At 48.8% G+C, this 13,511-nt stretch overlaps 1 protein-coding gene across 1 annotated transcript in view; it reads right to left on the bottom strand.

The window, feature by feature from the left end:
- Positions 1-3,082: 3,082 nt before the first annotated feature.
- MRPS27 (mitochondrial ribosomal protein S27) overlaps positions 3,083-13,511 on the bottom strand; it is an 80,060-nt gene continuing 69,631 nt past the window's right edge. Inside the window, exons 8-11 of the mRNA XM_037149061.2 lie at positions 11,984-12,086; positions 9,776-9,918; positions 6,816-6,986; positions 3,083-4,325 (exon numbers count right to left, since the gene is read on the bottom strand). Of these exons, the coding sequence (XP_037004956.2) occupies positions 4,086-4,325; positions 6,816-6,986; positions 9,776-9,918; positions 11,984-12,086 (657 nt within the window). The 3' untranslated portion in view covers positions 3,083-4,085. The remainder of the gene's footprint in view (positions 4,326-6,815; positions 6,987-9,775; positions 9,919-11,983; positions 12,087-13,511) is intronic.

Raw genomic sequence — 13,511 nt, forward strand, 5'->3', positions numbered from 1 at the left:
ACCAATAGCAATGAAAAGGAAACTGGGACTCAAATCAATGGAGTGGACCAGAAGAAAGCAAATAATGGCCAAACAGAAAAGAGTCAAGAAGCAAGAATTCAAAGAAATGAGCAGAGTCTTAGGAACCTCCAGGACATCTTTAAATGCTCCAACATCCGAATTATAGGGGTACCAGAGGGGAAGAAGAACAGCCACCAGTGGAAAACTTACTTGAACAAATTATAAAGGAGAACTTCCCCAATCTGGCAAAGGAAATAGACTTCCAGGAAATCCAGGAAGCTCAGAGAGTCCCACAGAAGTTGGACCCAAGAAGGAACACACCAAGGCACATCATCATTACATTAGCCAAGATTAGAATGAAGGAGAGAATCCTAGAAGCAGCAAGAGCTAAGGGGACAGTCACCTACAAAGGAGTCCCCATCAGACTGTCAGCTGATTTCTCAAAAGAGACCTTACAGGCAAGAAGGGGCTGGAAAGAGGTATTCCAAGTCATGAAATCCAAAGACCTACAACCAAGATTGCTCTATCCAGCAAAACTTTCATTTAGAATGGAAGGACAGATAAAGTGCTTCTCAGATAAGATCAAATTCAAGGAGTTCATCATCACCAAGCCCTTATTATATGAAATGTTAAAGGGACTTATCTAAGAAAAAGAAGTTAAAGAAACATGAACAGTGAAAGGACAACAAACTCACAGTTATTAACAACCACACCTAAAACAAAAGCAAACTAAAAGGACAGCTAGATCAGGAGTGGAAACATAGAAATGAAGATCTCAAGGAGGGTTAGCAACAGGGGAGTGGGAGGAGAAGGGGGAGAAGGTACAGAAAATAAGTAGCATAGACAGTAGATAGAAAATAGAAGGGGGGGCAAGAATAGCATGGGAAATATAGAATCTAAGAATCTATAGAATATAGAACTTTGAGACACATGCTCATAAACTAAAGGGGGGGTAATGGTGGGGATGGGGTGGGTAGGGTGGAGGGGAATGAAGGGGGAATAGAACAACTGTAACAGCATAATCAATAAAAAAATTTAAAAAAAATTAAAAAAAATAAAGAAGTTTGTTGGCAAAGGAGAGTGTCAGGTAGTAGCTTGGTTGATGGCAGGATAAAGGCTCTGTCTGTAAAAGAGAAGGTCTCACAAAAGGGAAGGCTTGATGGTTCTGGGACAGGCAGACAGGCAGGGGTCAGGTCACAGATGAAGAAGCTAACCTGGCAAAGGTGGGAGGGGGTTCGCCTCACTTGGAAGGGGGGATGAGGGAGAGACCCAGCAGGGACAGAGGACTGTTGAGCTAGAAAGGGGGGAGACTGCAGTCACGTGATAAGGCTCAAGTTTTCTTCATAAAGCAGGAGTCAGGTACACCCACTCAGAGTTCTGGGGGCAAAAATCTGGGGTTTCAGCAGAGCAGAAAGGCAAACTGAGGTAAAAATGAGTCCGTGGAAGAAACCAAAGGGCTGTTGAGTTGAGAAGGGTGTACATTTGTAGAGGAATCAATTAGCATGATATTACGGCTCTGCATACGAAGCTTGGTCGTCAGAAGCACACAAACGACTGGTGCTGGGTCGGGCCCCAGGGTGGCTGTAACAGTGCCCAAAACTGCACGGCCTCAGGGAACAGAATGGTACTGGAGGCTAGAAGCCCAAAACCAAGGTGTCGGCAGGAGGGCACACCAGTCACGTGGATTTCCCCTCCCAGTGTGTCCTCACCTTGTCTTCCCTCCCTGTGTATTTGCCCAAACTTCCCTCTTATAAGGACACCAGTCACACTGGATTAGGGCCCACCTGAACAATCCCAATATAACTTAATTTGGCTACCTCTGTAAGGCTTGTATTTTCAAAGAACAATTTTAAGGTACGAGGGGTTAGGGCTTCAACGTATCATTTTGGGGGGACATAATTCACCCCCTAACAGTGGGTCCAGGAATGGCAAGGGGGCATTGGCAAAGAGAGTGAGAATGGAAGACACAGCTCATCAGTGGGATGGGCCCAGTGTGGGAGGGCAAGGAGGGTCTGAATTCTGGAGATCAAAGGTCAGAACGACAGGGTACAGGCTAAGGGCTGGAAGGGGAAAGTTGGTCGAGCAGTCGTGGGATGAGAATGAAGGGAGACTGGGAGAATAAGGCTTCGGGGTCTAAACTCTTGGGTTAGTGATAGGAGGTTTGGCCACTGACTCCGGCAGGTTAGCTAGAAGGAAGGTCCTCTGTTCGGTTACGGTCATCCCAGGGGCCAGGGTACTGAAAGCAGCTTCTCCACCCACGTGGAAGAAACACAGAAAGTGGTATTTAGGAAAAGGACGGAGGAAAACTGTTCGGGTCTCACTGTCATCCAGGCACGTGGAAGTTTGCTCTACAGCTCAGGAGGAAGAGCCTGGGAAAAGGGTGGTGGATTGGAGGGGAAAGACTCCTGGACGGGACAGTTCCCGAGAGGGAGTGAGGCCCACGTGCAGGAGGAACCCGAGTGGGCACAGCACTACCTCTGCCGGGCAGCAGCACAGGGGAGAAGCGGTGTCTTTCGGTGAGGACTGGAGAAGTTCGAAATGGCTGCTTCGGGACGGAAAATGAAGGCAACATTATGAGCTGAATATTAACTAGATGCTTCATCTGTGATGGCTATTCCTGGGTGAAAGGTGCCTCGTGATTTACCTCGTACCTTCCTCTTGCTACAATAAGGGAACGGCTGAAAAAGGGCTTCCCTTGGTAAACTAAGATGTCAGAACAGACTCGGTTACAACCTTCTCCCTAAGCTACGTTCAGCTTGGCTGGTACAGGGCCCGTGTTGGATTAACCGCGGGCACACGGAGGCGATACGCAGGGTGAGGGCCAGCAGCAGCCGGACCACCCACAGGGAACAGTTCCAGGTTCCTCCCTCAGCACTGGGGTTGGCGGCACCTCCCGCATGGGGCTGCGGGTGCACACCGAGTCTCCCGTCAGTGCTGGCGGCTGCTGCGATAAAGCCAACGGCCTGAGGGAGAAGGAGGGGGAAACCGGTTGCTCAAAACCATGGAAACTGTGATGATGAGATTCCCTGTGCCTTTCTCCCTTTCCTGAAAGATAAAGAACATATTAACAGAAAAAAAAGAATACATCAAAAACATCCTAGAACATTTATTGCCACAGGTTCCTGATAAAACAGAATCTTGAATAAAATTACACCACTGTACTTAAAGGCAAAACTACACAATAAGCAAGAGCTGTCCCCGACGCCCTTCACTCAGAAACTTCAGGAACTTTCCGCCTCCTGTGACTCTTGTAATTGCCCGTGTCTCCCATGCACTGGAAGCCCCATCCCCGCAGCTTCTCTGACTGAAACGTGTGCTCACACACTGCACGTGTGTGCATGCCCGTGCACAGGAGGCCCAACTGACCTACTTAGTGAAGGAGCTGAGACAATGCGTTGGAAGTTACCCCAACACGATGGAGAAGCTTCTGGCCAAGGAGGCCAGTTTTCTCCTCTAAAGTCCTTACATTCCAAAAATGCCACCACAGTTTCCTGCAATGTGAAAGCTGGCGGGTCTTGTGTTTGTGCCTGTACTGCCTTTCTCCCAGTTTGAGCCTGGTGGTGAGACGCGGGGCGGGGGGGGGGGGATGTGGGGATGAGTGTGGGGCCCGCACCCTGCTCAGGCTGAGTGCTTGTCCCAGAGAGAAGGGGGACAAGGTCAGACCCAGGACACGCAGTCCGCTTCGGCTGGAGGGAGAGAGGCGGACAAAAGCCTGTGCTTGAGACCTGATACTTAACCCATGGCCTCTCCCGCCTCCATCACTAGGTGTCAGGAACCTTCAACGTTAGAAATGGGCCCCCATCCCTCAAGAACTCTGCTGTGAGCCTCAAGAACTCATTTTAAGGCATTCAGCTGGTGGCTTCACTCTGAGCACTTGCCACTTTCATCGTCCCACCGCCCTTGGAACTACACGATGGGCAGTCACAGGGCTGCATATACAGGACATGACAGCTTTCACAGCACGAGTAGCCTGCTGTAAGGAAAGGAGAAGTTGGATGGAGGGGTGGAAGCTGCCATCGTGGTGACCATGAGTCCCCTGATGGGGGCTAGTGAAGTCCCTGTGGCGGGCTGGGGCCGGGGCCCTGTCAGGCCGACGCCTTCGCTGCTCTCCGAGCCTGGTGCTCCTGCTTCGCCCTCTCCCTCTGCTCCCGCTCCCTCTGGATCAGGTACAGCCGCTCCTGATGCCACTGCTGCAGCTTCTGCTCATAGGCGGCGATGTCCTCGGCCTCACAGGCAGGCAGCTGCTCTTTGATGAGCTGGGTGGTCAGAGCCAGAAGGCTTCCTGACTCGACTTTGCCCAGCGCCTGAAGTTGGGAATGTAAGGCCTGTTGGAAACAAAGACACAGAAAAAAAGGAGGTGGTGTGTGGGGGGAGGATGGGGGCCTACGGAAGAGACCACAGAGGAAACGGGGCTGTGTTGCTTGCAAAATCCCCACATATTCATTCCACTCGTAGGAAAAGGCACTTTGCTGGGAACCTGTCAGGCTGCCTTTCATCCGTGCCCTGTTAGCTTTTGTCCTTATTTCCAGCCTAGCAGGTCTGCTAAGATGCACTACACGTGATTTCCCCCTTCGCTTACAAACAGTAGGTGGAACTCCATGTGCTGTGATTCCCTCCAGTTTCTTGTTTTAAATCACAAAGACAACATAAGTATAACAAATTGCATTTCCGCCCTGACTTGCACTGAACCAGGCAGCTCACCCCAAGAACAAAGAACTCGGACATGCAAACAAAATGGCAGAAGCAGCTGAAAAACTGGAAGCCCATCCATATCTTTTCCTTCAGAATAACCGAGATAAGTGTTTGCCTGACACGTGTCAGCAGATGGAAACCATTTCAAGGACTCCGTTCTAATGACGTGCTGAACAGCTCCCGTGAGCGCTCGCACCGCTGCGGGCTTCCACCCGCTGCGCGCACAGAAGGTCAGCTCTTAGGAACCGCCTGCTGACAGCTCTGTCTGAAATGGCAGCTTGGTTTGTTTGGGCTGTGTTCCCGGAGAAGGGAAGGACGGAAAAACTCCCATCTACTTAAGCGCTTCGAGGTGGAGATCATCAGAGAGAGACACTCACGGCCCCCTGCCCCCGCCCCACTGACAAATGCAGTTCCTTGGCACGGGGGTGAGGACTGTGCCTGTGGGGAGTGGAACGGGGGCGGGTCCATGGACTTCCAGGAGGGGCCGGAGGCATAGTGTGACGGGTCTGTCATCAAAGTTATCTGTCTGAGACTAACAGCTATCAGGCAACAGAAAGAAAAGGGAACGTGAAATGAAAATCATCACCCACATGGTCTGAGCCCCGGAGACGGCTGGTGACACTGGAATGAGGGCACGACTCCGAGCCAGAAAACTTGTTCGCACCTAAGAGCTGGCTTCTGCCAGCCTTGGTGTTGTGTGCCGTGGGACGGCGGACTCGGCCACCCAGAGCTACGTGAGGACGGGTGAAATGTGGCAGAGTCTCACACACAGCTGGCGGTCAATAAAGATTTGCCATTTCTTGATTTTTTTTAATTTAAATTATTTTATTGTTTCTTTCCTTGATTTTTAAAAGAAAAGTGTTTTTGGAAGAGTGAGGGCTAAGAATTTAATGTAGGTGCAGATTTCTCTTCTCTGAGATTAATCACATAAGAAATGAGAAAGGTGGCAATTTCAGGAATGGTGTGACAACTTCAGTCAATATAAATATGGAAAATGATAGTTTTTATTTTTTATTTAGCCTTTCTAAATCTGCAACTTTATGCAAAGTTAGGAGGAGAACAGGAAATATAGCTTGAGAATCTCTCTCTGAGAGAGAATAGGAGTGTAGCTTGTTCTACTGCTAATTCTCTGTGTGCCTGGGGAACGTTGGGTAACCTTTCTCTCTGTTTTCATGTTATAAAAGAGGGAGATTGAGTGATGATCTTACAGAAAGAAGTACTGGGAGAAACAGCTGCTAAAAAGTGCAGTAGAATCCCCGTTCTGCTGGGCGGGGGGTGAGAAATGGGGGGGCAGTAGGTTTCCCATAGCTGATTCAATATAATCACTGAGAAGATTTATGGGTAAAATCCACTGACAAAATTTACACTCTGTCCCCAAGTGATATAATCGGTCGGCTGGCATGGATCAGAATGTTTTCTGCTTCATACAAAGAGTTCTCCTTCAGACAGCACTACTTTCTCTCAAGAAGCCAAGGGCTTAAACCTTGTACATGGCTCTTCTTCCTTGATGACCACAGAGCCCGTTGGGGTGTACATATGATAGCTACCAAAGGCAGCTTCAGAGCCAGGGCTGTTTTGAAAAGAAACAGTGGACACTCGTCTCCATCTTCTGTGTAATGCAAGAGAGCACTTCAAATGGCCCTACGTGCACAACTCAAAGCCGCCAGGATGGGCAAAGGCAGGCAGGCGCCTGCACCTTACCTCCATCACTCCCAAACGTGGCTTTGTAATTTCTACCTGCATTTCTGGGCTGTCAAGCACGCTTAGTGCAAGATGGGGAAATGGCCAGATCCTTTCCACCCAGGGTTGAAGTCAGGTGGTTGCTAGGAGCAGGCAAGCTGTTACCCACCCATCAGGCACATGTCACGGATGAGGCGGTAATGACATGCTGCCTCAGGGAACAAAACTGTGGCCCATTAGCTCAAGTACAAAAAAGAATGTAGAAATTCCATTTATTTCTTTTAAGACCACTTTCTGTGTGAAGCAATAAAAAGGTGATTTCCATCAGTCGTAAATGCCTTTGTGGGTGACACTAATGCATGAAAGGACTGCTTGTCAATCTCCAGGGCAGAGCAGCATGTTTAATGCACAGCCGAGAGGGCCTCCGTTCCACTGCGCCTCACCTGAAATCGTTCCAGGTACTGGGGAAGCTTGGACTGTTCGGTTTCCTCCGTGTCCAACTGCTCCATCAGCTCCTCCGGGCCCCGGCGGTCCTCCCCTTCGTGGGACTGCTCCTCCGAAGCCTCAGGGGCCGGGGCAGTCAGAGCCCTCAGGACTCTGTCCAGCACGTCGAGCTATGGGGCACAAAGGGGGCAGGGCCTCATCAGCCAGTGGCCCTCGAAACCCATCGTGAAGAGGGGCTGGAGAGGGGAGAGGAAGGAAATCTGGGATCTAGAAGTCATGAGAAGAGTTCTCTGGTCAAATTATAGAAAATGGAAGTGGTTATATAATTTCACACTAGAATCACCCTGTTGGATGGCATGAAAAACTCAGTATAAAACAAACGATACAAATAAGCAAACTCAGAATTGTTTATATATAAATCAGTACAATCGCATTTGATTTTACTTTCAATCAGCCAGGGAGGAATCTAAGAATTATGCTTGATGGGCACCAAAGATCCCCTCTCCCAGCCCACACCTCCACGCCTTTCCTCCTCAATCAGTGTGGTTCTGGGAGAGGGAAAGGAAAACCAGCACAGACCACACCCAACACAGGGCCGTGGTGAGTGCACGGGGAAGCCTCTGCGCCCAGGCGACAGCCTCCTTCAGAGGAGGAGCCTAGCTCTCGGAATCTGTAAAGTAGGGACCAGCTCAACCCACACACGCTGCTGGCAAAGACCCAGGGGGCACACGTGAAATCTATTTTAACAGGTGACTCCTGCTACCGAGAAAGTAAGTAAATCACAAAACAGAGGGTTTCTTTTTGTTTTGACCCCTCTGCTTCACAGCTTTCACCTTGAGGCACAACTCGCCTGGCCCAGAGGGACTAAGTGTCAGAGAGGGGATGGAAACAACCTCATGGCCAGCATTCACACCTGCTTCAACATCGATTAATTTTGTCCTTGTCATATAAGAACAAAAATCCAGAAATAGCACGAGGCCTTTTAATGGCACTACTACATCACACCCAAACCTGGTACAAGCCCCATCCTTATTAAGTCAGAACATAAAGAATGCAAATCTGGCTCAGATTGGAAGGAATATTTCCCTGGTGAAGGGTCTAGGTATAATTTTGTTTTCGATCACTAGTACCGACTGTAGCAGGGCTAAGTTGGAACATGCATTTAGAAACGCTCAGTTATAAATGCCTGGTAAAAAGTGTAATGACTCACTAGACATCAGTATAAGGAGCCACTGCAGGAACTGGGCCTGCACATCTCTCGACTGAAATGAGAGCTAAGTGATCGAGGTCAAGACAAAACAAAGACCAAAGTAGTAGCTCAAAGCTAATGTTCACTGTTGGGAACCACCCTGCCTGATTTCAGAAGCTGTAACCATCCCCCCCCCCCCCATGGCTAAGGCTGAGTGAATGACCTTTGGACCATAAGTCACTAAGGAGACAAAGCTTATCTCTCTGGCAGAAGTGCCGTGTCTGCTCCTTTTTCTTCACCCTGCTGGCCCCCAGTGCTTGACTGGTTAGCCACTGATGGGTAAGATTCCCCAAGGGGGGAACGACCTAAGACAGGCACCATCACATGGAGGCCCCAGGGAAGGACTTGGGGGGCTATAGCAAAAGGAGGTGATGGACCCTTGCTCCTTGGCTTTGACAAAGCCTGAGTCCTCATTCTGTCTGCAAGAAGTCTCCTAATCTCTTGGCTGCCTTACTTCCTCTGCCTGACTTAAGCCTGAAACAATGACAGAGGGCAGTGCAGCCCTGTGCTGGAAAGGGCGGGCTCCCCAGGTGATCAGGCCTAAGAAAGAATATGTAAACTCCTATGAAACCTGCTCTGCTAAGAATGTTCTCAATTAAATGATAAGGGGCCAAGCAGGAAATGAGTTTGTTTCCCAAAGTTTTTTAGCCCTTTAACTAACAGACCCTGACTCAGAATAAGCCCTTGTAGTTCTTTATATGCTCTCTATTGTTTGATCCTTACTGCCTGACAATAATTAATGAGCTTTATGTATACACCATGTATCCCTGTGCAAACTGAACCCAGTAAAAGCCTGGCAAGGCAAGGGTCAGGGTGCTCCCCCCTTGAGGGAGTAGCCATGCCGTCCCTTTTCCTCCACAGGACTCAGCAGTCTGTGTGAATTTGTCTCGTATCTCATCCATGACACTGTGGACACTGTGGACCGGTGTCCACGTCAGCTGGCGCCCAGTAATGACACCACCAAGGTGCTTCCAGGCCTCACTCCGACTACATGGGCTGCTCACTCAGGAGCAGATGCGGTGGCCTCCTATGGCCTGTGTCATGTGGCTCTAAGATGCCACGTGTCCTTGTAGCCTGAGCTAAGTCTGGTCACTTCATAATGTCAAGAGTCCTAGGTGACCAAGAGAGATGAGCCCTGGGGCTGAAGGCCAGGCTCCTGGGCCAGGCAAAGTGAACTCCTGAGAACTCGGAAAGGAACCCGCGACCCAGACCTCAGCACCACGCCCCCGGCACCAGGAGGTTTTAGTGGAAGGGAAGGAAGGCTGTGCTGTCTCCAGTCCCCAGATTCATTTCCTGTGGGTTTGAGGAAAATGTCCGGGTAGTGCCCCAGGACTCTAAGCAAACAGAAAGGCCAAAAAATCTTAAATGCAATCTTAACCTCTCCTGAGCTAGTGCTGCAGGTTTCCTGGGGAGGGGGCAGTATTTTATCAAAGTCTGGGAGGGGGACTTTCCATTTCAGGGGAGGGGAAGAGTCTTCCTTCTAGACAGGGAGCTATAAAATCAACAATAATCTTATTTTCAAGGACATTTTGTCAGTAACATCGAAGAGGTTTGTGGTTTTTCATTCCTTTTCAACTGGGTAAGCACATGATTCTACAGAAATTTTTTTGAGGAGTAGGGGGCGGGGGAAGAAAACAAAAACAAATCTCAAACCTCACTGGGGAGAGACAGGAGATGGCTAACCACACCGAATCCCGACCGAGGACGTACCGCTTCTCCACACAGCTTCCCGTCTCCCGGGGAGGAGGCCGCCTTCTCCATCACCTGAAGGGCTCTGTCGAGGTAGCCTGGTCGCCACAGCAGCGGCATGTCGTGGTACACGGCCCGCAGCCCTCGCTGCAGCTCCAGCTTCCCTGTGGCCGAGAGAAACAAAGAAGGAGCTCAGCCCCGCCTTCCCACCGCGTCTGTGGGTGTCTGTGGCTGAGGACACCAAGGCCCAGGTACCTTTGCACCCGGCAGCTCCCAGACAGGGAGGGACCACTCCACCTCTGTCTCAAGGGCCCCATCCCACCCAGCAGCCTGGTGGCATTTCAGATGGATGACGGAAAACGTGGTTAAATCCACTGCATATGTTTTTTAATATACACTTTTATAAACTCGTTTTTCTTCCTTTCCATCTGTGCTGGCGGGGATTATCACAAGGATGTCTGAAGCACAGGGCTAAGCGAAGCTCAGAGAGGCTGATATATCTGCCTCTATGTGGAGATACCCTTTGAAGTGAGTCAGACAACAAAAATACTATTTTTGTTTTAGGAACAAAATTTTCCTCAGCAAAGCAGATTCCACAGCTTCCCTACAGTGAAGTCTTGTCAACATTGGACACCTGGCCCTGGCAGGAAACGAACGTGTGCCATTTTCAAAGTGCTTCAAAACATCCCGTTGACAGTATGGAAAAAAGAAAAACTCCTTTTATTCTCCCTTTCTTTACTTGAGTTTAAGAACCTTCGAGCATGAAGTCCTCATCACCCTTTGCCTCACAGGGCATGAGTGTTTCTCCTGGTTTCTCCAACTGTCAGCCCTGGAACTCAAGATGAGGACTAGGGACGGCAGGGTCCTCTGCTGGGGAGGGGCTGTCTCTACTCCTGTGGTGCAGAAGCCGTCTCCGGGCTAAGGAGCAAGGTCACCCTGAGCTGCCAGGTCTTAAATCCACCTTCACTTATCTTTCCTGGGAAGGAGGATTTGGAAGGGCTATAGCAGGGCATAAATAGACAAAGCTTATCGGGTGACAGCTAATTTTAGCCCTTTAAGGTGCTTGGGGCAAGACTGCAGCCACATTCTGGGAAGCTGCTTCCATCCCGGTTGAGTGGGGCTGCCCAGCATGTGATACAAAGAGAGAGAAGAGCTTCCGATGTGACAGCTGCCAGTGCCAATGCACCGGGGCCTCTGCTCAGAACCGAGAGTAACGAAGTGCGTTTTCTTAGCCCGGACCACTTCCTGCAGTATAATAGTCCCGAATGCTAATCTGAAGGCAAAAACACGTAAATCGGTATTGAGAGTAGATGGCAAATAAAGAGAACACAATTTTTTAAAAAGTGGTAAACTCTTTTGTTAGTCTGATGGTCAGTCTGGTGAACTCTGAGATTCTTCTGAGTCAGTTTATATCAGAATCAGTATGAATCAACTTCAAATTCAGCCAAACTGCTATAAATTTGATGATTTTTCAAAAACAAAGGTAAGCAGAATAACGTCTAATTGAGAGAAGGTGCTTTCTCAAACGCCTGTCACCTGAGACAGAGAACGAGAGAGTACTGAATAGGCATTTAATAAGCCTCTGGAAAACGGCACATTTAATGTAGAGTGTTATCCGCCTAAAGTCCACACGACCAGGTTCTGAGGTCACAGCTCAGGAGGCCGTGTCCTGCTGACCTGCCTGATCACAGTGCAGTCAGGGCACTAACGGAAAGCCGCCCCCCACCCCCTATGTGGCACGGCCACACGGTACCAGCGAGTCCCTCTCTGCTTCCCCAAAGTGCTACCAGTTGTGCTAAGTTTCTCTTCCCTCATCTGAAAACAAGACCAAGGAGAGAATCTCAACCCTAACTCTCAGCTTCTCCCTGGACTTCAGATCTAGAGAGAAAAAGATGTTTGTTGATACCGGGAAAGACTCTACTGGCTTGTTCTCCCCAAAGAGGCCCGAACTTTCCTTTCTCTATCCCTCCCTCACACTGGGTGGACAATCCACATCCACCAGCACTGCTTCTCAGCTTGCAAGTCAGGGACAGGCCTTAGGACCCTCTTCATTTTCTTATGTCGTAACTCTAAAGCTGTCAAAGTCTATTTTCGTGTGTGTGCCTAAAAATGAAAGCTGTATAGGGATTTCACTAGCCAATTTAAATCAAACTCTAATTTTATTATGAAGTTAAGAATGCATTAGTTCTGCCCGTGGAAAATAAAATTTGTGAGGATCACTTTGCTTACCGAGAAGTGCACAGCCATACAACTGAGAACTCAGCCCCACTGAGTTCTTCTGCTTCAGGCCTGGGAGCAGCAGGGAAGCCCCGAAGTTCCTCTGCTCTTCCCACTGCAACAGAAGGCACCGATCAGGGTCAGACACGCAGTGAACACTTAATGCAAAATGTGATCGTTAATTACAAGGAAGAAAAAGAACATGTGATAGCATTACGTTAAAAAAGAAAAATAATAAAGCCATAGGTATATTATAATCCCAGTTTTATAAGTAAAAGGTATTTATGTTTAGTGAAAAATACAGAAAGGAAATACCCTAAATGTTGATAGACTTCTGGATAGTGAAATTATGAGTAACTTTGGTTTTCCTCTTTGTACTTTTATTCTCCAGAAATCTGACAACAAATAAGAGCCCCTCGTACAATCAGGAAAGTAAAAAAGAACAAAAACAAAGAGTGTGCTGTGGACCCACACTGCCTTGGACAATCAAAAACCTGACACGCTGTCGGCCTGCATTCACTCACGTGGCCATGACTAGACAGAGCGAGCTTTTGAATTTTAAACAATTCAGCAATGATAAGAGTCCTGCTTGACAGTGTTAAAATAAATACCACTATTAGGTTGCTTTTAGATAGAACTGTGCCTCTCAAAAATAAATTAGGTGATTAGAAATACTTAGTGATCGTTTCTTTCAACCCAGGGTGTAAAATTACACTTCAATAAAACTGGAGCCTTTTGAGACAGAAAAATGGGGCAGACCCACAAGCATGGGTCAGCTGCTGCAGAACGGTAACTGCAGGGACCGGAGACAGAGACTCGCCGGGAAAGCAGGGCCCAGAGGAGGGCCTTGGCAACCCCCCAGACACGAGAGCCGTCATCCTCTCAGTGCTCTGTGAGTCCGCACGGGTCTGAGTCTTGGCTCTGGCTTGGAAATTACAGCACACAAAGCTCGGGCTGCCCTGCACTGACCAGTCTCTGTACCCAGAGGTCAGGGAGGAAGTGGAGAGTGAATGTGGTCTGTAGGCTACAACTGCAGCCTGGTGTAAATGAGGCATCTGGGTGCTAATGGGCGCCCAAACCGGGGATGGCCTTTGTGCAAGGAAAGTGTCATTTTTCAAGGTCGGAAAAAAGCAAAGACCTTGGGAAGAATACAAAACCTCTCCAGGCACTTCTGCAGCACAGATAAGTGAAATTGCTGGTAATTAAGGACCAGGTCATTCCAACTGCAAAAGCAAATTACTCTAAGGCTTGACTTTCTTTCCCCCACATAAACTGCATGAAAAGGGGCCTGGTGAATAGTAAATAAGGAGCCTTCAAAACATTTTTTTCTTTTCTTCAAGGAAAAAGAATGAATGACCTATATAGCATCAGAATGCAACAGGACTAATGGCCAAGTAAGCGGTACCCTTTTTGTGCTAGGAGTCCAGCAGGGCAGTGATGGCGGCAGGAACAGTGACACTCCCAAAGGACTTCAAAAAAGATGAAAACAAACTAACAAAAATAAACGAGAGTCTGAGAGGGGTTTGCCCCTCCATGGTCT

Source organism: Artibeus jamaicensis, unplaced genomic scaffold (genome assembly GCF_021234435.1).
Source record: "Artibeus jamaicensis isolate MK-2021 breed Jamaican fruit bat unplaced genomic scaffold, CSHL_Jam_final scaffold_369, whole genome shotgun sequence".
Classification (NCBI taxonomy): Eukaryota; Metazoa; Chordata; class Mammalia; order Chiroptera; family Phyllostomidae; genus Artibeus; species Artibeus jamaicensis.